Raw genomic sequence first — 27,475 nt, forward strand, 5'->3', positions numbered from 1 at the left:
AAACTGATTCAGAATATTCCTTACAAACTTCAGACTTGCACACTGCTTCTCTATGGAAAGGACTTTCCCCCCAAGCTGGACGAGGCATTAAGAAGGATAGAGGACTCCAGCAGGCTGACTCTACACTTCATCATGCACAACATCGGCATCAGCAAAAAGCCCTCTGAAAAACTCAGACTTGCAATTCACCTTGACTGCATACTGCATGCACCATCACCCAAGTTTTTAAAGGAGGACACTTAACAGTACTTCAGACTTGCATGGGATGAACACCATGATAGACTGTGCCCATGTATTCAAGTTGTATGTATATATTGGTCTGATTTCCCTTAAGGTTTCAGTTGTAGAATTTAAGATTTTACACTAACGGATACTAGACGTTACCTACAATGTTGTAAATATTAATGCCCATTACTGTAACTGTTTGCAGCTTAGATTCAAATTGTTAATTGGCAAATACCAGGGCCAGTTTATCTACAGGTCTTGGGAATTGATAATGCTCAACCAATCCACACAGATATTAACGATAAAAGGATTAGAAAGGTGCACACTTGCTGCACTTAAGTTTTTTCCCCTCCAGTGTGGTCATTGAATAGAATCATATAATGAAAACGTGCATGATATGTAAACGACAATTTTCTGTGTGGTTTGATTTTTGTAAAGTGGCTGTTTATAAGTTGTTACTTTTTGTAACAATTTAAAGTTATCACTCATGTTAATTTGTGTAACTAGAAATTTTGACATTTCAAATGTAGGTGAAAGTAACATGTCTGTTCAAGGTAGAAAAATATATTTTAAACTTGATAAACCTGAATATAAGAGCAGTTCATTTGAGATACATTTTCACCTATAATCTACAAATGCTAGATTTCATGAGCATAGATTTTACTGGTAAACTTGTTCAACTAAGTGTGTGGCAATTTTGGAATTACAGACTAAAATGTGGATCTTGTAAAAACAAGGGGGCTGCAATATTGGCTACATCTCAACTACAATATCAGCATTTGAACCATATGTTGGGAAAACTCACCAAGATGAGTATGTCTGTAAATTTAATAAACAAGGAAAAATTTTTATGGCATCCGAAACATCTTGGGCAGTAGGGACTCTATGATAGAGTATGTACTCTTGCCCAAAGAAAAAATACAATGCAGTGGTCCTTGGACTCTAAATATTTAGGACTTTTGGATGATTGGCCCCTTTAATTCTCAATTTTCAGGAAATTATCTTGCCTTATGTAGGGGGTTACAAAAAGATTTGTTTTGTAATGCAGCTTTGGCTGGACCCCCACATTTTTCACTACTCACAGAAATCCGCTTGGTACAGGCTTGGTGCAGTTGAATACAGTATTGGAAAACAAAGTCTTAGTACTCAAACAGCAGAACAAGTGGTTGATGAGAAATCTCTCACTTCTGTCAAATTATAGTCAGTTCTTGAACACTTAGGGTTTGTTGTTTTACTTAGTTGAAATAGTGATTTTGGTTACATTTTTCTTAATGTCTCTTAAAACATTTATAGACATGCTTCTTATTTTGATAGTGTTAACATCTATTCTTTTAAAAGGTCAAAAGTTTATACAAAGCCAGCTTACATTAATTTTTCATGCAGGGAATTGCAGTCAGAAAAGTTTAGAAATGTGTAAGGTAGATATTTAAATAGTGAAGTATAATTAAAGGAAGTCAAACAGAATTTTAGTTGTTTATGCTTTCAAGGGAAAAGAATTTTTGTGGTCTGGCAAGACGATAGCAGTTTTTTTTGTAGTGACTAGCTTCTATTCAAGTTGATATTGAAGTGTAACTTTTCTACCAAAACAAAGCGCTTTTATAAATATAACCTCATTTTTAAAGTCCTTTTCAGCCTAAATTACATTTCAGTGTAAAGAATTCTTAGCCTGGACTCCAGAGAATCCCTTCTGAAATGTTAAGCAAAACTTGTCTATATATGTATCTTTTGGGGGAGAAGGCCCACAGCTTCCATCAGATTTCTGATGAAACCAAGAAAGGTTACAAACACTGTTTATAGACTGGTGTGTTCAGTGTATGACTCTTCTGCACACTTCTTCTATTTTTTGTGACCTTATATTAGGTAGTGAATGCTTCAAATAAAGAGAATGATTAATAATGAGGATGTTTGGCTGAAAGATAACTTGGAGATTATACCTATCCTAACTCCTTCATTTTATGAATGAAGATTGTTTCTGTGATTATACTGCAAGTTAGTGGTTAAGTGGGGATCTGATTCTCAATCCACTGCTCTTTCCTTTATAGCACACTATTAACTATCTCAATAAAACGGAGCCCTGAAAACAAGCTGATATTGGTTGAAAATTTCTAGATTAGATTTGTATTTAGTGTTGGTGGCATGCTTAAATAGAGGCACATTAGCACAATGTATTAGCAGATTGGATTGATTCAAGAGGAGTGAGACTTAAATGATGATGATTTAATGAAAAAAGGGAACTATGAATGTTTAGTCTGGAGAAGAAATGACTTTGGGGAAATGGAGTGGGAGGGGATCATAGCTTTGAAGCACTTGAAGGGTTTTTGGAGAAAGAATGAATAAGGCCCCAAATGGGATAGAATATGGATAGAGGACCAATTTCTATATAATACAAAAATTAATTTCCTGATGATTTAGGTTCCTGAAAATGTAAGGGAAAGTAGTGAGTATCTTGTTACTGGTTTGGGTAAGCAGAGGCTAGTCAGGGGTAGGGAACCTTTTCTCTGCCAAGGGCCATTTGGATATTTATAACATCATTTGTGGGCCATACAGAATTATCAACGTAAAAATTAGCCTGCTATATTTGGTCAAACATTTAATTAACTCACGCCTAATGCTTTGGCAGAGGCAGACCAAATGATTTTGAGGGCCGTATGTGGCCCGAGGGCCAGATGTTCTCCATCCCTGGGCTAGATGGTCCCAATTGATTGGGATGATGTAAAGAAAATTTACACACTGAATAAAAATGGAACTAAATGACCTTAGTTCTCTATCAATGCTTGTGATAACTTGGAATAGGTAATTAAAATGATATTTCTCTAGACTGAGGTGAAAATTAAAGTATTTCTCATCTCCCATAAATCTCATTTGTTTAGTTGACTATGATGATATAAAGAGCCTCTCTCTCTTTGAATTTTCAAAGATTAGAATGACCAGACTCTTAAGATACATTTAAACAAATCTTACCGGGCACTAGAATTTGATCAGCAAATTTTCTAAAAGTATTGTACAATGAATTTTAAAATTTACTAACCAACCATAGGAAGTGCTATTTTAGAAACTTACTTTTTATTGACACCTCAAATTAGATTTGGGAACATTGGCATGCCTTCCCTGAAGATGTAGCTAAAATAAAAATTATACTTCAGGAGTATTGTAGTATTCTCATCCAATAATGTAGCCCCCTTGGTTAGCTTTATCTTGGCATATTTAAACGTTGGGGGGTGCTCATAGTCCTGCCTGGTGTTAAGATCTATACACAATGACCAGTCCATGCTATAATCTGGGCCAGTGATGTGCAAATTTCCAGCTCTGAAGTCTGTAGGTGTTTGTAAATATGTGTATATACATACAAAATACTCTGTGTTTACTGATTGTGAAACCATGTAATACAGGTTGTTGTTGGCTTATGCTGAACTTCTTGAAAGAAGCCCACTTTGAAAATGTGTTGCTGTTGAAGCTAATAGTATGATTCAGGTACTGTCTTTCAAAAGTACTGCACTTAAAGCTTGTTTTAAAGACATGTATTGGTAAAAACTTCTGTACAGTGTCAAACTCTAGCATTGTGTACATTCACTTTCTGAAAAGTATCCATTCTTCTTAATTTTGAAAGTGTGATTGTATTTGGCATCTGCCAAAAAGATATTTTCAAGTTAAGTGGAGTTTGTTAGATAGAAGTACTTTAAACTTTTGGTGTTTGTATTTAAAATGGATATAATGGATGTTTAAAGTTAACCAGGAATGATATTTCTTTTATTATGAATTGTAATGGATGTTTTGAATGGGTTTTCCCATGTGAGAACTCTGTTAAGTACTTGGATCAAAATTGTTAAAACCATGTTTCTACTTTTGTGTCAGATAGAGGAAAGGGTCGCCAGAGACAAGCCATTTTGGGAGAACACCCTTCTTCGTTTAGACATGATGGCTATGGTAAGTTTGTCAAGGCAGAAGGAAGGTAGTATAGATGAACTGTTAGCATTTTTGCATTTCTGACGAATGGCACATTTCTTGTTTCTATATTTCCTGCTCATTTGACTTGGTTTATATGGGATTGGTCCCTTAGAATGTATTCCCAAGGAGTTGTCCAAAATCTTTTTTTTTTTTTTAGAATATTGATATGTTATATAATTCTTGAGATAATTGAGAGTTACTATTTGGGGATTCGAAAGTTTTTTTTTAATTTTTAATTTTTTACCATTATACCTTGTTTTGTTTTGTCTTGGTTTTGATTAGTAATGGGCTCTGGTTTTGTTAGAGGACCAAAAAGAAGTATTATTGCTCAGTAAACTGTATTTTTATTCTAGCAATTATGAACAAAGAGGAATTTTGAGTAAGAAAGGCAGGAAGAAGGGTATTTATTGAAAAGGAAACATGTTTCTGGTTAGATCTTTAATTATTTTAGTTCTACAGTTGGTATTTTGGCTTTAAATTAGTTTTATTTAACTTCTCTTTTAAAACTTCGTTAGTTTTTTTTAAAAAAGAAAATTCTTTGGTTTTAATGTTTGCTATGTTGGTAAGTTTAAGATTATGCAGCCTAGAATAATCTTCTTCCTCAGGAAAGAGAGCTCTCAGGCTATTGTTCTTGTGAGTAGATGTTGAGAATTGCTGTTGATAAGATTAACTGGTTATAAGTTCTGTGGTTTTAAATATTTTTTAGTTTTTATTGACTCCTATTTTGTGGTTTAAAGTTGAAGTCCAGTGCTATTTGGAATAGAAAGTGGAAATTACTTTATCATAGAAAAGTCCCTGGTATTGCCTATTGTCTGAAATATTTTCAAATTGCCTACATGCTTGATGACCATTCTTAGCTGTGAATTTTAGCTTATTCCCTGTGGTTGTTTTTTGAACTCCAGCAATTTATTACGTTTGTGTTTGTTGAAGTTTCTGTAGTAGTCTTTATGGCAGAAGACATTGAAACAATATGCTATATCAAAACAGTAAGTGTGGTGTATAGAATGAAAATCTTACTACGGACTGACAATTTAGTGAGTGTGTTGCTTGATAATTTGTCTTAGTTTCTTTGACAGTGTAAATGTTAACAGTGGTCGTTTGGATAATTCTGACCCTGCAGTAACGAAACACTTATTAGGAGCCCACTGTGCTTTGCATAATGGAGGGTTACAAAAGAATTGCTAACCACAAGTCTGTAGTGGAGTTGTGGAATAGATAACTGTGTCATGGGTGTCAGCTGAAGGTTAAAATTGATTAATGTTTGGCAAAGCAGGCTAGAAAAATCTGTGAAAGAATAAATGAAGGACAAAGAAGTCTACTGTAGTAGTGTTGACACATACTTTTCTCAGTGTGAGTTTTCAGGTTTTCCTTCCTTTATAAAATTTATCTTATTGTAAAATTGTATAAATAAAAATACGTTTTATGCCCTAGAAGAACTTTATATATTTTTAAAGCCTAGTATACAATACTCTGTCAGTTTCATGCCCTAATTTATTTAGAGTGTGTGTGTGTGTGTGTGTGTGTGTGTGTGTGTGTAAATTTTAAAGCACAAGTTTACTTAAAGAGATGAGGTACAAAATTCTTTGGAATGATGATGTTATTAAATAGGGATCTTTCAGTCTCTGGAGAATTCTGCTGAAGAGGAATGGTTGTGGTGGGGTTGTGTAGGGCATCCATTCTGAGCTATGTCCATTGAAATATTTAACTGAGAATAATTCTACTTTCCTACAGAAGTATGAAAAATAGGGTATAGGAGGGGAGAGGGACCGGGAGTAGGGTGGGAGGAGAGAGAAGGAGAGGGAGAGAGGGAAAGAAAAAGAGAGAGAAGTGAATAAAGAGGCAGAGAAGTAGGTGTGAAATTGGGGAAAGGTGATGATGGGAGTGGGTGCTAGTGATACTGAACGTTTTTAGAAATCCTGCAAATCACAGCTGTATCCCTTAGATTTAGCAGTTCTGAAAAACAGGCTTATTTGCATTTTTGTGCCATATCACATGTGGCTTTTCCTTTATGTTGGTATGTAAGAGCTTTAATTATTTAATTAGATTAAATTTGTTATTTAATTTTTATAACAGTTTAAATCTGTGCTTTCAGAATTCTTTAGCTCTTTTTAATTTGGGAAGCCCAGCCTATGAGGTGAACCGGTAAAAGCCCTTATACTTGAGAAGTGGCAAAAATAAACATACAGATTTATTTGGGGTGAGCCCAAGAAAAGCTTGTGGACCTTTGGATGTGGTTCCTGGACCAAAGATTTTAGAATATCAAAGATAGAAAATGCCTTCAAAATGTTAATAATGCCTATTTATTATGTAGCATTTTTTCACATAAGTGAATTTTTTAAATACCTGAAGCATTAGTTTTTCAGGCACCAAACTTTTTTGCATGAACTAGTTAGGATAGTTCTGTGTTTTTCTTATCTTCCTAAACAATGTAGGCAACAATTTAAGTTCTATAAGTAACATAATTTAATTCTGATGGCTAATTATAAACTTAAGTGATACTCTTGCACTGAATTTGATTTTTACATAGATAGTAGATGTCCAAGTTTTTTACATTGGCCAGCTTATGTAGAGTGGAAGGTGTCTGCTGCCCATCTACCAGACATCTTGCCCAGTTTCCATGGAAAAGAAAATTTAGTGATAATAGTAAAGTGTCATTATTGTACACTTTACTATTAAGCAAGTGGTGGGGTGCAATATAATATGTATGTGCACTTTTCTAAGAGGGATAATAATGATTGATACATGACCCCAGTGTATGTATAACAGTTTAAATTAGAGGCCAAAATATGTATAGTTACAAGTAACTCACCCTGACCTATATTGATTGTTTTGATAAACTACCAATTACCAGCAGAAGAGCAGTTGAAAACCATGACCAACTTAAGGCAACACCGATGACAATGCATTGATAAGTTTTCTCCTATAACAACGATTTTCAACCTTTTTCATCTCATGGCGCATATAAATTAATTACTAAAATTCTGCGGCACACCAAAATTATATTTTTTGCTGATCTGACAAAAAAAGATATAATTTTGATTGATTTACACCGGAAGGTTATTGTCATGTTGGCTATTGTCATTTTTTTATTTGACGATCTAAGGGAAAAGAGGTCAGTGTCCCTGAATAGAGCCAGGTATTGCATGTTTTAAAAATTCTTGTGGCACACCAGTTGAAAATCACTGCTTTATAAAATTGCAGGAATTCACACCATTTGCATGTGCCCAGTGGTGGTGTTGCTATGTTATGAATGGCAGCTATACTTAGAATACTGAATTGTAGTCCACATAAGCTCTAGTAGCATGCTGTTATACCAGAATATAGTAATTCTTAGTAACTCAGTAGATGACAAGTGTCCCTTAGTCTCATAAAAATGAAAGTCAGAAGCATTATATACTCTTCACTTTTGATAAATGAGCAAAGGACTTGGGATTTTGAATTGGTTTCTTGCCCATCAGGAGGACTTTTGCATGTTTCAAGAATGTGCTTTTATAATCACTAACTCAGGAGCTCCTTAGATGTATTTCTGAGCTATTTATCTTCAGCTTAGTTGCCCCATTCTGAGTTCTTATGCTGTAAGAACTTTCTCCAGACTCCCTGATTCCTGTCTATTTCACTCACTCGAGCTTTATTTTTCTTGTTACTTCCAATCTGTTGTGGATGGGAAAAACAGATGAAGTTGTTTAGAACTACTCTGAAGTTAGCAGGTGAATTCTTAAGGATTTGCAGTATAAGAGATGTAGATTTTTGTGTTTCTGTGGCAACAGGTTTAGGTACTCAGGCATTTTCTTCTGGTTCTTGATGTTGTTGCAAAAAGTGGGTCTGAATAGGTGTGATATTAAATAAATTAGTAGTAGAATAAAATACTAACCTGAAAGTACATTATAGTAAATTATATTTAAAGGAGAACCAAAGATGTTCTTTTTGTTATATCTGTATATAGTGTTCTAGATTTCACTGTATATGTTATTGTATTATCCTCTAAAAGACATTGGCAGAAGGGATTTTTTTAAAAACTTGAGGTATAATGTATATACAGTGGCCCAAAGATTTACTCTGATTTCCCCCTCCCTATCTGTGGCCTGAACTTATATACTTTTTTGGGGGGTTAAACTACTATTTTTTTTTAAAATACAGAAACACAAAACCTGTTGTATGCAGATACATGCAGGCCTATGTATATGGGATCTGGTACAAATGTAAATTTTATTAATTCACACAGGTTATATTTGAACATTCACACATCTGAGTTTTCTTTGGCCATACGTCAGTCTAGTTATAGTAAGAGCTTATTTTTTTGCGTGGTATATTGTATTTGCTAAAGTTGTCTTTCTTTCTTTCTTTCTTTCTTTCTTTCTTTCTTTCTTTCTTTCTTTCTTTCTTTCTTTCTTTCTTTCTTTCTTTCTTTCTTCCTTCCTTCCTTCCTTCCTTCCTTCCTTCCTTCCTTCCTTTCTTCCTTTCTTCCTTTCTTCCTTTCTTCCTTTCCTTCCCTTATCTCTCTCTCTCTCTCTCTCTCTCTCTCTCTCTCTCTCTCTCTCTCTCTCTCTCTCTCTCCCCTCTTCTTCCCTCCTTCCTTATTTCCTTCCTTTCTTTTTGGTCATTTTTATAGGGTCGCACGGTCCGTTGTTGCCTTTACCGAGTCGTTATAGAATGGGCTCTCGAGATACACCTGAGCTTGTTGCATATCCATTACCGCAGGCTTCTTCCTCTTACATGCATGGAGGAAATCCCTCTGGTTCGGTTGTGATGGTTAGTGGATTACATCCACTAAAAATGAATTGTTCAAGAGTCTTCAACCTATTCTGCTTATATGGAAATATTGAAAAGGTAAGTTTCTTTTTTACAATTTTTTTTCTAAGATAATATAGTAAGAAAATCTGAAAAGGCAGCAAATACAGGGTGTCCTAAAAAATGTATATACACTTTAACAGCTGATAGCTCAGTTTTGAAAATGAGATGTATTTTGATAAACACTGCCTTTGTAATTATTCAAAATGTGTGTATACATTTTGGGAGGATATCATATCCTATATGTTTTCTTTTTGAGTTAGGAACATTCAAGTTATTTTAGTAATGACCTACATGAGCTAAAAATCCATTAGGTAGGAACTCCAGAAATTATTTTTGTAGGTAAGTGATCAGTATAGGTTGTTGCTACTAAAACTATTTTTTTAAATAATATAAATAGAAGTCTAAAACAGTTTAATCAATAACTGGAGTATTATAGGCATAAGTCTTATTTTATAATTTCAAAGAGATTTAGCATTTAGCATGTTGAACTGTGGAATTTAGAAGAACCATACATAAATATGTCTCAGACTTAGCCACAAGTCTAGATTTATATACTTGCCTCCCAAGTGCTAGAGTTCTTATATCTTCTGAGGAACAGTACACTTTTAGACCCATTTTGATAGAATGTTTCCAGAACTTTCTGTTTGGAGGCTTATACTCCAAAAGGAGCAAAACATTTAAATTAAACATATTTTGAAGATCTTTAAAATTTTAAGTTTATTTTCACCAGGTAACTAACTCTGTGGTTCCCCCCAGGTCTGTGATGTTTTATTCATTGATAATCTTAGAAATACTTAGGATACTCCCTGTCACAAAGCAGATGTTAAACTGTTTTTGAAAGAATTGTGGGAAATTTAACTGGGAAAATGATTGGTAGTCTTAAGTTACTAATTGTTTGAATCACTTGCTAATTTGAATTTCAATATTGTGGTAATGATGCTTTCTCTGTTATTTTATGTGATTTTTTAATGTTCTTTTCACAACAAAAAAGTATAAGTACGTGAGTTTCTTGGTACTCTTAGTTCTTACTTTAATTCTAAAACTTCCCTGATTTGAGAAAGGAACTTGGAAAAATCTCTGAAATAATTTCCTCAACATAACTATTTGACAACATTAAAAAAAAATAAAATACACATTTGGTGTAGGGGGGATACATATAGAATATTTCTACTTATTATAACTAGCTAAGACTACATGGGACAGATTTAGCAACATTGGGAAAAATAGTTCAGATTTTTTTCATACAGACATTTATCTTAGACACCTGGGTGTTTAGTAAGGTCTAGGAGCCTCATGCTTGGTAACTAAATGGGCTAATGGGTATTTTAACCTTCTTTACATAGTGTTACTTTTCTGTTTGTGTTTTTCACATTGGTAGATAATGAGTCAGTTTAATCAACATCTTTAGTAGATCTTTGTCTTTTATGTTATAAACTGACTAGAGGCCTGGTGCACAAATTCGTGCACCAGTGGGGTCCGTCAGCCTGGCCTGTGGGATTGGGCCGAAACCTGCTCTCTGACATCCCCCGAGGGGTCCCAGATTGTGAGAGGGCATAGGCCAGGCCGAGGGACCCCCACTGGTGCATGATTGGGGGTGGGGAAGTACATGGGAGGTTGGCCAGCTGAAGAGGGACTGCAGGAGGGCTCCAGGGTATGTCCATCTTGTCTCACTCAGTCCCTGTCGGTCGGACCCCAGCAGCAAGCTAATCTACCAGTCAGAGCATCTGCCCCCTGGTGGTCAGTGCACATCATAGCAAGCAGTTGAGCGACTTTAGCATATCATTAGCATATTACGTTTTGATTGGTTGAATGGCTGACTGGTCAACCGGACACTTAGCATATTAGGCTTTTATTATATAGGACAGGATAGGATTATTGTATGATTTAAAACCCAAATCACTTTGTCTAATAAAACTTAAGTTTTCTGTATGTTATTTGAACAATTCTAGTCTCTCACTCTACATATCAATAATTATAAAACATTTTAAATGATACAGTATGATACATTAAACTCAAGCCATCATATTCTTAAAATATCTCTATATAGTTAATTTTACCTAACTTCTTTTAAAGATTTACCAGCATAAGAACTACATACTTCACATATGTATTTACTTACTACTAGATTTGTAGATGTTACTGGATTTAATCAATGGAGAAAAATTTTGCCCATAAGAAGACAAATGAAACTGAAATGTTTTGCTACAGCTGAATTTTGTTCAAGTATAGCTGTAGTATAAAAATGCTAGGATAGCCCATTGAAAGTTGTGATGGTGAATATAAATGCTATGTTGCATTTGATGTGTAAGTACATTGACAATATTCCTTTGAGGTTAACTGATAAGGAAGCATGTTCAAGATGTCATAGATGTTAGTGGCACTTAATAGCTATTTACAGACTTTCCAAGGGGTCGGAAAGTCACTATGTCGAGTGATTTTCATACTTTATCTCATCTAAGCCTTACGGCATTTATACTAAAATTGGAATGATGTAAGAGGATAATGTGGCCTCTGCCCAAGATATTATGAAAACTTGTGAAGTATTGCCTATTTTTTAAACTGTCTCTGCCTTGCACAAGCCTTTTACTGGAAATGTTGTCTCGAGGCCATCTTGTATTATTTCTTATATAGGATTTTGTATATCACTGCAATAGCACTCTGGATATTTGGTAATTATTACTTTTAAATTTCTGACTTACCTACTAGCATATAAACTTCAAGAAGATATGGTCTGTTATGTTCACTGGGGAGAGTCTAGCACAGTGCTTATCAAAGCATTTTGGGTATTTAATAAATATTTGTTAAATGAAAAAATGTTGAATCCTGTCAGGTATTATTATCTCCATGTTATAGGGAAGTTTAAAGCTCAGAGAAGTGAAGTAATTGCTGTAGGTTACACAATTGATAAATAACAGAGCCCAGGATAAGCCTGTGCTCTTCTTCCATGTATTATACAATATAATTATAGTCTTTTTAAAAAAATTTTATTGAATTTTGATATGAGTTAAAAGTGTCTAGTAATAATATATCAGAATAAAAGTTGAAGATTCCAGGTGATCTTCTGTATTTGTCATCAACCACTTAAACCATATTATCTTTTAGAAATTTCTATTACTATAAAAGGGAATTAAATGGTCACGTTTATGGGATTTTGTATTTACAGGTAAAATTCATGAAGACCATTCCTGGTACAGCACTGGTAGAAATGGGTGATGAATATGCTGTGGAAAGAGCTGTCACACACCTTAACAATGTCAAATTATTTGGGAAAAGACTTAATGTTTGGTAAATATCCTAAGTGGTAAATTTTAAAAATCTTTTTTATTAAAGACATAATTTCAATTTCAGAATATGTTAGTGTAACTGAGGGCACATCTGAAACTAGCACCTATAGTGTTTGTTATTTTAGACAAAGTTTTAGGATCATATAATTCAGATTTTGCTTACCTATGACTGGTTTTTAGTTTTATGATCATAAAACAGCATGTTTAAATGGGCACATTTTATATTAAAGTTTTCCAATATAAGAACATATTCAATAGATTTTTTTCTAGTTAATGTCTAACATATAAGAGTGATTTAACTAAAATTAAATATTTAAGTACATGTTCAAAATATTAAATATTTAAACTGTGTTTAAATAGCTATGTGTGCTTTTTTGTTAAGGTTGATGGAGGTCTATATGTTAACATTATGAGACTGCCTACTTGCTGCTTTTTTCTAACAAGATACATGTTCTGTACTGGTTTCTTTCCAATCTTCAGTGTGTCTAAACAACATTCAGTTGTTCCAAGTCAAATATTTGAGCTGGAGGATGGTACGAGTAGCTACAAGGATTTTGCAATGAGCAAGAACAATCGCTTTACAAGTGCTGGCCAAGCATCTAAGAATATAATCCAGCCGCCCTCGTGTGTGCTCCATTATTACAACGTTCCACTGTGTGTCACAGAAGAGACCTTCACGAAGGTGGGCACTGACATACAAATTGTATAAAATGTCCCTCTTTTCTTTTTTAAAATGTCATATGTTATCCTCATTTTAAAGTCTTGTTCTGCTCATCTACTTTTGATAGTATTCTGTTGTTGGTTTGTTACTTTATTTATATAGTTTATTCCTTGGCCATTAAACTTTTCTGGCCTCCATCATTGTTCTTGTTTTGGTTTGTGGCGCAATCTTTTTGAGAGTTGGAATTAGAATGATATACCCTTATTCCTGCATTTGGAAAGTTTTCTTATTATGTTCTTAATTCTTACACTTCAAGAAGACCACATCTGCCCTAACCAGTTTGGCTCGGTGGATAGAGCGTCGGCCTGTGGACTCAAGGGTCCCGGGTTCGATTCCAGTCAAGGGCATGTACCTTGGTTGCGGGCACATCCCCCCTGTGGGGAGTGTGCAGGAGGCGGCTGATCGGTGTTTCTCTCTCATCGATGTTTCATTTCTAACTCTCTATCCTTCTCCCTTCCTCTCTGTAAAAAATCAATAAAATAAATTAAAAAAAAAAAGAAGACCACATCTGTTATGTTCACTGTGGAATAACTAGCACAGTGCTTATCAAAACAAAACAAAATTTTACATGTCCCTGCCTTTTCCCCTAACTGTAGGAAATGCTTCAGAAGATAATTGATTTTCTGGAACTCCACTCCTATTGGTCAAACAGTAAATCCTGGTCTACTCTGAGAATATATATTTCAGTTACAAATCTGTGGTTTTATTGTACAGTACTAAATGTACCTAGTTTGTAGACTATCACTATTTTTGATTTTTCTCATAGAGCTTTTTAATCTAAAAACATATATGACTTCATTCATGACAGGATCAAAACTTAAATGCTACCATAAAGTTTACTTTCTTAGAAAAGGTAGAAATATTATTTTGGCTATATTTTTAATGGAGTTTTATATTTCTTTAACAGTTATGTAATGACCATGAAGTTCTTACATTCATCAAATATAAAGTGTTTGATGCAAAACGTAAGTACACACTCTCTCTTTTTAATTTTTCTGGTTAAGTTGATGACAAACAAATAACAACTGGATTTGTGACTCTTTGTTTTAGCTTCTGCCAAAACCCTTTCTGGGCTCTTAGAATGGGAATGCAAAACTGATGCAGTAGAAGCCCTTACAGCACTTAATCACTACCAGATAAGAGTTCCAAGTAAGTAATATTGTGCCATTTTTCAATGGGAGGTACCATCAGAAGCATTCACAACAATTTTAAAATAACGTTTATTAGCTTTAAAAAATACAGAGAAGTACAAAGAAAACAAGGCATATAAATCCCACAACCCACATAATACTTGGATTAGTTATCTATTGCTGTCTAACAGATTATCCCAAAACTTACCACTTTAAATCAGCAAACATTTATTATCTTACTATTTCTGAGGGTCAGTAATCTGTGTGCAGTTTAGCTGGGTAGTTCTGGCTCAGAGTCTCTTAGGAGGCTGCAGTCAAGCTGTTGTCTGGGTCTGTAGTCATTTCTAGTCTTAACTGGGGGCTAGAAAATCAACTTCCAGGTTCACTCGTGGTTGTTTGTGGGCCCAGTTAAGCTGCCTTGCCCCTTTCATGGTAACTGGCTTCCTTCAGAAGGAGTGATCCAACAGGGAGCAAAAGACCAAAACAGAAGCTACAATGTCTTTTATAACCTAATATTGGAAGTGGGGTACCATCACTTACGCTGTTTTCTTGTGATCACACAGACCAACCATGGTACATTGTGAATACCAGGGCTGTGAATACCTGGAGGTGTAGGGATCATTGGGGCCATATCGGAAGCTGGTTTCTACAATACCTGTTGATCTTCTAGAACAGCTGTTCTCAACCTGTGGGTCGCGACCCCTTTGGAGGGTCGAATGACCCTTTCACAAGGGTCGCCTAAGACCATCAAAAAACACATATATAATTACATATTGTTTTTGTGATTAATCACTATGCTTTAATTATGTTCAATTTGTAACAATGAAGATACATCCTGCATATCAGATATTTACATTACGATTCATAACAGTAGCAAAATTACAGTTATGAAGTAGCAACGAAAATAAATTTATGGTTGGGGGTCACCACAACATGAGGAACTGTATTGAAGGGTCGAGGCGTTAGAAAGGTTGAGAACCACTGTTCTAGAAGAAAGCAATGCATGTAGCCTGGAAGGTGTGGCTCAGTGGTTGAGCATTGACCTATGAACCAGGAGGTCAGGGTTCAATTCCCTGTCAGGCACATGCCCGGGTTGTGGGCTTGATCCCCAGTGTGGGGCATGCAGGAGGCAGCTGATCAATGATTCTCTTATCATTGATACTTCTTTCTCTCCCTCTCCCTTCCTCTCTGAAATCAATAAAAATATATTTTAAAAAGATTTCTTAAAAAAGATACCAGAATTGTTTCTTTGCATAATCAACTGATGAAGAGTTATCTCTGCTTGGTCTGAAAAGTTAAAGAAAAATGCAAAAAATGGAATTTTTTCTGTGGATTATACCCAATTTTTTTAAGAAGTGAATTTAGAATTTGCATACTCTGTTGATCAGAGATTTAATACTAGTCCTGAATTTATTTCAGCCTATTAATATCTTCCTGTGCACTCTAGTCTTGTCCCACTTCCCAAGTTATATTTGAATTGGTTTCTGTAGAGGACTTACCATTGGTAATATTTTCTGGAAAGTGAGCGTTAGCTCATGGACATAGGCCTAATCCCGATACTATTAATTCACTAAAAGAAAAAAAATCAGTGCCTTTTAGATGTCAGATAATGTTTAGAACAATAGGAATGTAGCAATAGACAAAGCCCCTGGCTTCATGGAGCCTGCTTACTAGTAGATATGAATAAAAGTAATCTTCCCTTTAACCTTACATAGACATTCTTCTTTATATTTCTGCTTCTAATACTATACAAAGGTAAAATAATTTACTGTTAATTCAGGGTAATCTTGAAAGTTGGAAGAAGTGAACTATTAACTTTGTTTTTTAATTTTTACAGATGGTTCCAATCCCTACACATTGAAGCTTTGCTTTTCTACATCATCCCATTTATAAGAGAAGAGCATGTTAGAATTTATGTTCATGGTTATTACAATTTTAAAGCTATACTTCATTTGAGAAATCGAAAATGGTTGATCTAATGTTGCCTTGCTTACTTTGACTTAAGATCCTGTTCTGTAATAAATATTTTGCCTTGAGTAAATTTGTTGTAAACTTACATATTGAATTGTTTTCATTTTAAAATAGAATGTCATAATGTAGACTATCTACAGCTTCCTTGTAGATTGCTCAAATATATCATTTCTAATCTTATTATTTTTCTTCCACAGTGAAAATATATTTGCATTCTTAATGCTAATTATCTGCAAGTATTTTTCCATTGTGTATGAGATTAATGCAGGTGAAAGTATTGCATTTTAATATTATAGAATTCCTATTAAATGTTTAGATGTTTAAGTATATTGCAGTTATTCATAATAAACATAACTTGTATTTATTAAGTATTTTAATCAAGTTTGAGAATAACATACACATATTAAATTTTAAGTACTACAGATTTAGCTGATTTTATATTTCTGAAAGGCTAACAGACATATGGGTACACTTGTACAGTATGCACTCAAACTTATTTAATTTTTTTTTAAGTCATTGTCCATTTGTATTGACACACCTCTGTTTCTAGTTCCAGTTTGGGAATTTTGTAAAGGTACAACACTGAGTTAATGTGTTCATCTTCATTGGTTGCATGTGACTTGATCTTGAAAACATGTCTAGTATTTGACATTGAGATTTTAATAGAAGTTATGATTAACGGTGTCTCTTCTAGATAATCTGAGATCCATGGACGGGCTTTAGGGAGTCTGTGAACCCCCTAAAATTGTATGTAGAACTTTGGGTACTTGCATTTTTATTTTTTACTCTTGAATCCATCAGTAATATATGTATTTTTCTATATGGTGTAAGGTATACGGATCTAGTTTTATTTTTATTCCAAACAGATAGCTATTTGTTTCGACACCATTTATTAAACATTCTTTCTCCCAGTGGATCTGTTTTTGTTTTTTTCCTTTATTTGTGAAATAATATATCTCATACAGAGGGCAAATAAGATGCAAGGACGAAACATGGGATTAAGAGACTATTGAACACTTGTTATCAAGGTCATAGCTTTTTTGTTATAGAAAACTGATACAGTGATTTTTATTTTCATCTTAAAAGAAGGGAGAATATGTTTCATCTACCCAGAATAACTGTGAAGTTCAAGTTGGCAATAGTAGTTTTGTGATCTTGAGACTTTGAAACAAATTTGCATATAGAAATTCCATTTAGATCTTTTCTAAAAGCTTTATTTTGAATTTTAACATAGAGAAGACAGTTTGCCTTAATCTTTTTAGAAATGAGCTATAACAAATTTAAGAGCTATCTAATAGAAAGTTTAGATAGAAACTAAACACATTAACCTTTATTTCCCCTTAAATTTTGTCAACAGTGGACCAATATCTCTTTAGCCCTGTAAAGATTTAGAAAAATATAAATTCAGCCTAGAACAGCGATTTTCAATCTTTTTCATCTCATGGCACACATAAACTAATTACTAAAATTTTGCAGCATACCAAAAGATATATCTTTTTGCCAATCTGACAAAAAAAATAGGTATAATTTTGATTCATTCACATTGGGTGGCTATTGTTGTGGTGGCTGTTACCATTTTTTAATTTGACAATCTAAGGGAAAAGAGATTAATGCCCCTGACTAACTAGTCAGATATTGCATGTTTTAAATATTCATGCAGCACACCAATTGAAAATTGCTGATCTCTAGAGCATTTTAGGCCCTTATCATGGAATCCAATAAGTTATGCCAAGAGTAACTTGCATATGAACTGTTAAGTGTATGATACTGGGCTGTGTATATTCCTCATTCATTGCCAATTTAATACCTAAGTTTATCTAACTTGACAATAAATAAAGCTTTTTTTTCCTCCCCTGTAAATACTTTTCTTATAATACTATAAATATAGTTGCTGTTAAATTGAAATCTTAATTTTAAAAAATTACTTGTGACTTTTGTAAAGTTGTCTCTTTTCCTTCCCCTCTGAAAACTAATATGAATGTCAGTGTTATAGATTATTGTTTTTTTAATTCTTTATTGTTTAAAGCAGCGGTTGACAACCTTTTGGACCTCACGGACCACCAGTGGTCTGCAGACCACCCGTTGGCAACCGCTGCTCCAAAGGTTTCCTTAAACCAGCGGTCACCAACCTTTGGGACCTCACGAGCCAGCAGTGGTCAGTGGACCACCGGTTGGCGACTGCTGGTTTAAAGTATTACATATAGTATTAACCTTTTCCCCCCATTGACCTTTCCCCAGCCCACCCATCCCTCAGCACATGCCCTCACCCACCCCTAGCTTCTATGTCCATTGGTTATGCTTATATGCATGCGTAAAAGTCCTTCGGTTCATCTCTTACCCCCCGCCCCCCAACCCTTCCCAGCCTTCTGGCTGCAGTTTGACAGTCTGTTCGAGGCTGCTCTGCCTCTGTATCTGTTTTTGTTGATCAGTTTATGTTGTTCATTATATTCCACAAATGATTGAGATCCTGTGATATTTTTCTTTCTCTTGACTGGCTTATTTCGCTTAGTATAATGCTCTCCATGTCCATTCATGCTGTTGTGAATGGTAAGAGTTCTTTCTCTTTTATAGCAGTGTAGTATTCCATTGTGTGGATGTACCACAGTTTTTTAATCCACTCATCTGCTGATGGGCACTTAGGCTGTTTCCAAATACTAGCTATTTTAAATTGTGCTGCTATGAAGATAGGGGTGCATATATCCTTTGTGATTGGTGTTTCTGGTTTCTTGGGATATATTCCTAGAAGTGGGATCACTGGATCAAATGGGAGTTCCATTTTTAATTTTTTGAGGAATCTTCATACTGTTTTCGGCAGTGGCTGCACCAGTCTGCATTCCCACCAGCAGTGCACGAGGGTTCCTTTTTCTCCACATCCTCGCCAGCACTTGTTGTTTGTTGTTCATAGCCATTCTGACAGGTGTGAGATGGTGCCTCATTGTCGTTTTGATTTGCATCTCTCAGATGATTAGTGACTTTGAGCATGTTTTCATATGTCTCTTGGCCTTCTGTATGCCCACTTGCAAAAAGTGTCTACTAGGTATTTAAGTCCTTTGCCCATTTTTTGATTGGGTTGTTTATCTTTTGTTAAGATGTATGAGTTCCCTGTAATTTTTTTGAGATTAGGCCTTACCAGGTCAAACATTGGCAAATATGTTCTCTTATGCAGTGGTCTTTCTTGTAGTTTTGTTGATGGCTTCTTTTGCTGTGCAGAAGTGTTATAGATTACTAGTATTTTGTGCCTAAGATTTTAGTAAACCTGTGAATGGTGACAAGGCCTACGTAATTTAGATTTGCTTTAAGTGGTACTGACTTTTAGATATGAACTCTGTCTTAATGTCCTATCCTCCCCACCAAATGACAAAGTCTTCAGGTGCAGACTGGTTGGTAAGCTGGTTCTTGCTAATCTCTGCACTGGTGTGTCAGTCCCGTACTGTTGCCGTCAGTGATTTCTTTGACAGTTTACTTGGGCATCTCCACTGTTAATGGAGTTTGCTTTGGAAACACTCCCTCTTAGCCTTAACGACAATGTTCTTCCCTGGGCTATCTTTCTGCTTTTAGGAGAACGTGAAAAAGTAGATTTTATAGATATAAAGAAATAATATGGCGTTGAGTGTATTTTTTAAATATTGAAATTCCATTCCATATCCAATTACATATTTGATAATAAATTTGGTAAAGAATTATAAATTTATTAGTAGCTCATCGCATGATACCGCGCGTAGGCTGCCGGCTGCTTCCTCTGGAGCCGGTGGGAACCACAGCGTGCCGCCAGGACCAGGAGGGACCCGCGCCGATTCCATGGAAGGCGTGAGGGAGCCACATTGCTTGCGCAGGAGGTGGGCTCGCCGTCTCTCCAGGCCTGCTCTCAGCCGTAGAGGCTGCTGGCCGACCCCCCTGTCCCTGTCCCTGTCCGTGTCTGCTGCTCCGAGGGGCCGGCCTGAGGGGGGGTGGGGGGGGACGACGACGGGGCGGGACATGGCGGCTCCCTGGCCTCCCCGGTCTCTGTCTCCGTCTCCGCTCCGGGCCTCACCTGCGTGGGCAACCTCACCCTGTCCTCCGCTGGTGACCCGTTATGGCATCCTGGCCTAATTTGCATATTTACTCTTTATATATATATAGATATATATAGATTAGATCATCTTGAAACCAGATGGACTGAGCCCCCAAATGGTGCCAGCCTGTAAGCTGCTTTTTCAAGGTCATTGCTTTTTCCTGGAGCCTAGCATTTCCACCAAACGGATTCAAGTGTTCATTGAAACCTGATCACCCTCCTAGCCATCTCAATTGTAACATGCTTTGAATTTGAACAAATATAGTGGACTTTGCTTGACTAATAAAAGCATCTTCAATATGAAGGCCTTTATTTGAGGGAGCACTTGAAATTCTCTTAGTTTTACCTTTGAATGAGGAAGTTAGAAGTGGTGGATATTGTTGCCTCTCCACCCTCCATACCTGGACTTAGTCTTGTACTGCCCCTCTCGGGGAATTTTGACAGTTTATTAGGGTTACTTTTCCCCCCAGTTTGGAGGATACTACAAATATTTGATGGGCAGGGACCAGAAAGAATTGTGCTGTGTCCTACATGACTTTCCAGTATCCCATCAGATGTTATCATATCCTAGAATGGTAACTCTGTTTTGTGTATATAAAGACAAAGTATTTTTGTGTATTATACCCTGAATTTTCTAGGAATGCAGCTACCTTGTGAATCAAGTAAAGATGATTGTTTTGTTTAGAGTATTTCTAAGAGTTCTTCACCATTTTGGAAAACGACATCATCAAAGTGGTATTTGAGTTAATATTACTACATGTCAGGGATGTGAGTTAATATTACAACACATCAGGGTCAGTTTTCATTTTTAGCAGTTACATTCATTTCTTTATGTCTAATATTATATCTATTCCTGAGCATTTATGTATCACAATGTGGATTTTATTGTAAGTTTTATTTCTCCTTTATGTCAAGTTACGGTTTTATTTTTTTTTAAGTTTTTGTTTCCAATGTGTGTGTGTGTGTGTGTGTGTGTGTGTGTGTGTGTAAGTAGGCTGATATACCTATCTAGGAATATTATTTCAGCATAATAAAAGGGTGTCAGGTTTTCTGGCTTGGGAACCATTGCTTTAAACAAGGTAATTTGGTTCTGGGTTGATCGGGTAAAACTAGGTTGATTCAAAGACAGTGAAGCAGGATTTGTTGAAGAATGGTGAGTAGATGCTTTCCCCGAGGGGTGTGGTCTGCCTGTGTGAGGTAGGCCTGTGACTGCTATGGCCATTCTGCTATGTGAGAGAACTTAGTTGGGAGAGAAAAATGATACAGAAAAGGGTAGAACTAAAGGCACCTTAATTTTGACAGCACACCAAAACCACCAGGAAGGAGCATAGGCTAGTTTGACCACTTCATGCTCAATGGACCTGTCTTCAGAGTTCCCTTTTCAGTGACAAGTCATAACTATATATTTTAAGAATCTATAATAGCCTACATTTCACCTTTGACTCATGTGCTAATATACAATCAATCACATGAAAGCATTGAGAATTGTTTGACAGAGGGCCTCCCTATCTTTAAACCTGTAATGTTTTTTTGTCAGTCTTAGGCCTGTGACCCATCCTATTCTTTCATCAATGCCATCATGAAGTTTAACCAGGTGAAATATTTCTGGACCCTTTTCTATAACTGAAAACATTCTCTGTATATTTGTTAATGACTCCTTTATTTTCAAGAGCAGAAAGTGTATGTATACTCAGTTCTATTATGTAACTTAAATTCTTTTATGTAAATCATAGAACTGATAACTGAATTAATAGAAGCATTGGATGAGTGGCAGTTCCTGACCTGTAAACGTACATAACTCCTTTGTGTGGCAGTAATCACTTAGGCTAAAGCTTTTAGACAACCTTGAAATGTTTGAGTTGATTTGGTAATTTGGTTATAATTTCTGGTTTTGTTTTGTTTTTTCTTCCAGAAATAAATACTAAGAGAAGTCAAGAGCAATATTATACCTGGTCGGGGTGTTTTTTTAGTTTATTCTAATGAAGTAGCTGTTTTGTCATTAAAGGCCCAAGGTTTTGGCTGCTTCCTGAACACCCCCCCCCCCCCGCCTCCCCCCCCCGCCCCCCCCCCACACACACACACCTTCAGCCTCATTGGATGGGATGAAACATCAAGGCTACCACTTAGGTTTATCAGTTGGTAATTCATGTGCCCTTGACTGGAATTGAACCCAGGACTCTTCAGTCCGCGTGGGCTGATGCTCTATCCACTGAGCCAAACCATCTAGGGCAAAGCCTTTGTATTTTTTTCCCCCCGTTCAACACTTCACCCATAGAGTTAGGGTCTCCCACATGAAATTGTTTTCACAGACGAGGGTTGCATTCATTGGTACCAAGGCTGCAGCTTGACCTTGTCTTTGTGACTAAGATGAACCAGCATGCTTATCAAGGGGAAGATAACGCAGATCTAAAAGGAAGTTATAATACTGAAGGCCACAGAATCAAGATTAAAAACTATCTTGGTAGGCTTTGGACAATCAGATGAAATTTAACTGAGAGAAGAAAAGTTTCCTCATTTAATATTTAACATTAATAGCTAACATGTATTGAGCATTTATGTATGGTAGGCATCCTGCTAAATATACATATGATGTAATTCTCTGAAAGATGAGGTATATACCATCATTATAAAGATGGGAAATTTAACCTGCCCAAGATTGGTCAGCCATTAAGAGGTAGAAGCAGGATTCCAACCCTGAGGGTTCCAAAGCTCGCGCTCGCACGCGCGCACACGCACACACACACACACACACACACACTGCTATGGCTCCCAGCCCCCAAGAAAGCCACTAATGCCTGGAACCTGTGAATATGTAACCTTCATGCTGGAAGAAATTTTGCAGATGTCAGTAAATGTTCTGACCTTTAGGTGGGGAGGTTTGCCTAGTCAGTGGTTCTCAACCTTCTGGCCCTTTAAATACAGTTCCTCATGTTGTGACCCAACCATAAAATTATTTTTGTTACTACTTCATAACTAATGTTGCTACTGTTACGAATCGTAATGTAAATATCTGATATGCAGGATGGTCTTAGGCGACCGCCAAAGGGGTCTCGACCCACAGGTTGAGAACCGCTGGTCTAGATGATCCCAGTGGGTCCAGTTTAATCACATGAGTCTTCAAAAGTGAACAACTTTCCTGTCTGCAGTGAAGGAAGATGAGACAGGAGGAGAGATTCAAAGCACACAACCTAAACACACATCACTAAATACTCTGTTTTTCTTTTTTTTCTAATTTTAAAATATACTTTTATTGATTTCAGAGAAGGGAGAGGGAGAGATAGAAACATCAATGATGACAATCATTGATTGGCTACCTCCTGCATGCCCCCCACTGGGGATTGAGCCTGCAACCCCGGCATGTGGCCTGACCTGGAATCGAATTGTGATCTCCTGGTTTATAGGCCAATGCTCAGCCACTGAGTCACACGCCAGCCAACAATAGTTTATTTTTCCAAAAATGGAATAACGCAGCCTCATTGGATGGGATGAAACATTATAAGGCTACCACTTAGGGTTACCAGTTGGTAATTCAGAATTGTTTGGCTTCTTGATAATTGTTGTGGACTTTGAACTAGGCTCTCTGGGCCAACTGGATGATTCTTTGGAGAGCCTGTCTAGCCTAAGGCAAAGATACTAGATTCTGACACTGCGGGTTTCTTGTGAAATGGGCAGTTACCCTGCAGAGAGGGCTACTAGTGGGCCCACCTCGCCCATGCATGCAGAGCTTCTGGTTGGCTTTTTAGTGTCTCCCTCTTGAATATGAATGGACTGCCATGAGAGGTAAAGACCGCCCCCCAAATTAAAAACCTGGAGAAAACAGACTATTCAGGGAGCAGAAGAAAAAAAAGTTTACATTTCTTAGCACGAGAAAAACAAGTATGGGGTACTTTTAAACAAAAAACAGAACCATAAAGAACTCTTAAGAAGTTAAGAAATAAAAATAAAAATTAAAGTCACTGAGTACTAACAAATAATCAGAAACTGAAAATATTTAAGGTACCACTTACAATAGCATAAAAATATGAACTATTTAGGGAACAAACCTAACAAAAAGTTGAGAGGTATCTTATTCACGGGTCAGAAGAATCAATACAGTTAAAATACCAATTCTCCCCAAATTGATCTGTAGATTTAATGCAATCCCTATCAAAGTCCCAACAGGTGGTGTTTTAAAATTGAAATTTATGACCTGATTCTAAAAATTCATATGGAATAGGAAGGACCTGGAATAGCCGAAACAATTTTGAAAAAGAATGAAGTTGGAGGGCTAAAACTACCTGGTTTCAAAAATTATTATACAGCTCTAGAAATCAAGACAGTGGTTGGTGGTATAAGATAGAAATAGATCAGTGAAACAATAGTGAGTGTAAAAATAGACACATTAATTACTGATTTTTTTTTTAAAAAGAAAAATTCAGTGGCGAAAGGATAGTCTTCAACAAATGCTGCTGAAATAATTGGATATGCATATGCAAAAGAAAATTTCAATCCATATCCTGTACCATATGCAAAAATTAATTCAAGATGAGTCATAGACCTAAATGTAAGAATTAAACTATAAATCTTGTAGACAAAAACCTAGGAGAAATAGATTTGTGACCTTGACTTAGGTAAAGATTTTTCAGTTATGATACCAGTTCTATAAAAGAACAAACACATAAACTGAACTTTATTAAAATTAAAAATTCTTAGAGAATGAACAGACAAGCCATGATTTAGGAGAAAATACTTACAATGTGTATACCCAATAAAGAAATTGTATCTAGAAGGTATAAAGGACTCTCAAAACTTAATAAGAAAGCAACCCTGTTAAAACTTGGTAAAAAGAATAAAACAGACATTTCACCAGAGAAGTTATATGAATAATCAATAAGCACATGCAAAGATGCTTAACATCATTAGTCATTAGGGCAATGGAAATTACCACTCCATACCTATTAGAATGGCTAAAATTAAGAAGACCGACCATACTAAGTGTTGGTGAGGTGTGGGAGATCTAGAACTCTCACATACTTCTGATGGGAATGTAAAATGGGACACTTAGCAAAAACAATTGGACAGTTTCCTAAATGTCAAACCACACACACCTGCCACATGATTTAACCATTTACTGGAGAAAAGAAAGTGTATGTCCGTACGATGACTTGTACACCAGTGTTCATAGCAGCTGTATTTGTAATATCCCCAAATTGGAAAAAACCAAATATTCATCAACAAGTGACTGAATAAACAAATGGTGGCATCTCCATACTTAGTGTCACTCTGCCATGCCAGAAGCCTCCCAGATTCCAGACCCCACTTCTCACTGGCAGGAGTGTCAAAGTCACAGTGTAAGGGGAGCATGTGGGAGGAGAGAGATTGTTGAACGTGCCGCAGTGTACCATGTATGTTCCCTGGGGAATACCCTTTTTACAGCCCTACACCTCGTGTCGAAGTCAGAACACAGAATCATTGTCCCACAGCTTGACACAGTGCCCCTGTTGAGGACCTGTCAACAGCTCTGCCTCTGCTTACGAGAGCTCTTTCCTGAGAGGCAACAGAGTGCGTTCCATCATGACTCTTCAAGAACCGCCTGAGCTCAGACAAATGCATACAGGATTGTGGCTCAGGGTCAGATGCGAACGCTGAAGTCAGCTCAGGTCAACACTTAACATGGCTACTGTGTTCGGGGGAATATTTCTGGTTGCCAATCATGTCTGTGCCGTGTGGCCACACTTCACTGCATTGTTTAGTTCTACAACCACCAGACTGTTTCAGAAGGTGTTCACTCTCCTAATGGAGATACTGGAAAAGGACTCCAGGAATTGGACTCAAGTGGCTATTGAACTAGCAGCTCCTTAATTTGAAAATGGTAAAGGAAAATAAACATTTAACTTGCCTTTCTAATAGGAACTGTTTGTTTTTTTTAATGTTGAAAAAATAGCTCCAGGAGAGCAACTAAGATGGCGGCATAGGTAAACACCGGGAAATTATTGCCTCACACAACAATTGAAAATTACCGCAAAGGACCGAGCAAACATCATCCAGAACAACAGAAAGGCTGGCTGAGTGTAAATTCTACAACTAGAAGGAAAGAAAAGCACGCTGAGAGCCAGAGGCGCTGCGGAGGTGAAGTGCAGATGTACGGCGGCGCGCGCGCGAGGAAAGGGGGTGGCGCCTGAGGACGCGGCTGTCTTTTTGAATCACAAACTCCCGACAGCTCTGAACTCCGGTTCCGGGAAGTCTCTGGGGACCCAGGTCTCATACGGGGAGAAGCTGGTCTGTCCGGCAGCGGGCGAACTTGAAGGCGGCTTTCCCTCAGAGGTGCTTGCAGCCGTTACCGGAACACTGAGACGCGCGACTCCGGGCGGAGAATCGGCCATGGCCGCTTTCTCCGCCCTCTGACTCCCTGAGACCCCGCCCCACCCAGGCTGCGGCAGAGGCTTTTGCATGTGAATGTACCTAACTGCAGCCGAACCAGGCAGACCTGGAACTTCCAAGAGAAGGCCTAAGGCCCCGCAGCGGCTTGCATTGCTTCACAGCTGAGCCTCTTCGTGGCTCCTGCTGTGTGGCCTCAGGCAGAGGCTGAATTAGCACCTCCTTAGATCCAGGAGCCACTGTACCCAGTGGTCAGAGGGGGTTCATCCAGACTGCAACTCCTCAGATCCATAAGGGACGCACTCAGGGAGCAGACTCAGTGAGCACCAAAGCCCCACTGAAGCAAGTCTTGCCCCAGAAGGGTGTCTTCAGCACAGAAGTTCTCCCACTTTAGACACAGCTGATTCTCACAGCCAATTGGCCTGGAGGTCAATTCCTCCCAGTGATTCTACAACAACCAAGGCACCAAGAGTGCACCAAGAGTGTCCACCCCAGGTAACTGGGGAGGCTGAGCTACTGGGCCCTACAGGACACCTGGCGCACAGGGCCACTCTATCAACACAGGGAAGCTGCCAAAATGCGGAGACAAAGAAACAGGTCACAAATGGCAGAAATGGAGGAAAGCAAACGATTGGATATAGAGTTTAAGGCCACGGTTATAAGGTTTTTCAAGAATTTTATGGAAACCGCCGATAAATTTAATGAATCCCTCAATAAGTATAGGGAGACCATGGAGGACATGAAAAAGGACCAACTAGAAATTAAGCATACACTGACTGAAATAAAGAATAATTTACAGAGATCCAGCAGCAGAAAAGAGGATCCCAAGAATCAAGTCAAAGATTTGAAATACAAAGAAACAAAAAATACCCAACCGAAAAAGAAAAAAGAAAAGAGATTCCAAAAATATGAAGATAGTGTAAGGAACCTCTGGGACAACTTCAAGCGTACCAACATCAGAATTATAGGGGTACCAGAAGGAGAGAGAGGGCAAGATATT

At 37.0% G+C, this 27,475-nt stretch overlaps 1 protein-coding gene across 4 annotated transcripts in view; it reads left to right on the forward strand.

Annotated features, from left to right (window-relative positions):
• The window catches only part of HNRNPLL (heterogeneous nuclear ribonucleoprotein L like), a 29,961-nt gene extending 12,045 nt beyond the window's left edge, over positions 1–17,916 (forward strand). For 3 of the 4 annotated variants that reach the window (XM_036334805.1, XM_036334807.1, XM_036334809.1), the window contains exons 7-13: positions 4,078–4,149; positions 8,780–8,997; positions 12,125–12,246; positions 12,726–12,927; positions 13,874–13,931; positions 14,017–14,115; positions 15,934–17,916. In XM_036334805.1, the coding sequence (XP_036190698.1) occupies positions 4,078–4,149; positions 8,780–8,997; positions 12,125–12,246; positions 12,726–12,927; positions 13,874–13,931; positions 14,017–14,115; positions 15,934–15,989 (827 nt within the window). In that variant the 3' untranslated portion in view covers positions 15,990–17,916. The remainder of the gene's footprint in view (positions 1–4,077; positions 4,150–8,779; positions 8,998–12,124; positions 12,247–12,725; positions 12,928–13,873; positions 13,932–14,016; positions 14,116–15,933) is intronic. The other variant, XM_036334806.1, reaches the window with a different exon arrangement.
• The last annotated feature ends 9,559 nt before the right edge of the window (positions 17,917–27,475 follow it).

This window comes from Myotis myotis, unplaced genomic scaffold (genome assembly GCF_014108235.1).
Source record: "Myotis myotis isolate mMyoMyo1 unplaced genomic scaffold, mMyoMyo1.p scaffold_m19_p_14, whole genome shotgun sequence".
NCBI lineage: Eukaryota > Metazoa > Chordata > Mammalia > Chiroptera > Vespertilionidae > Myotis > Myotis myotis.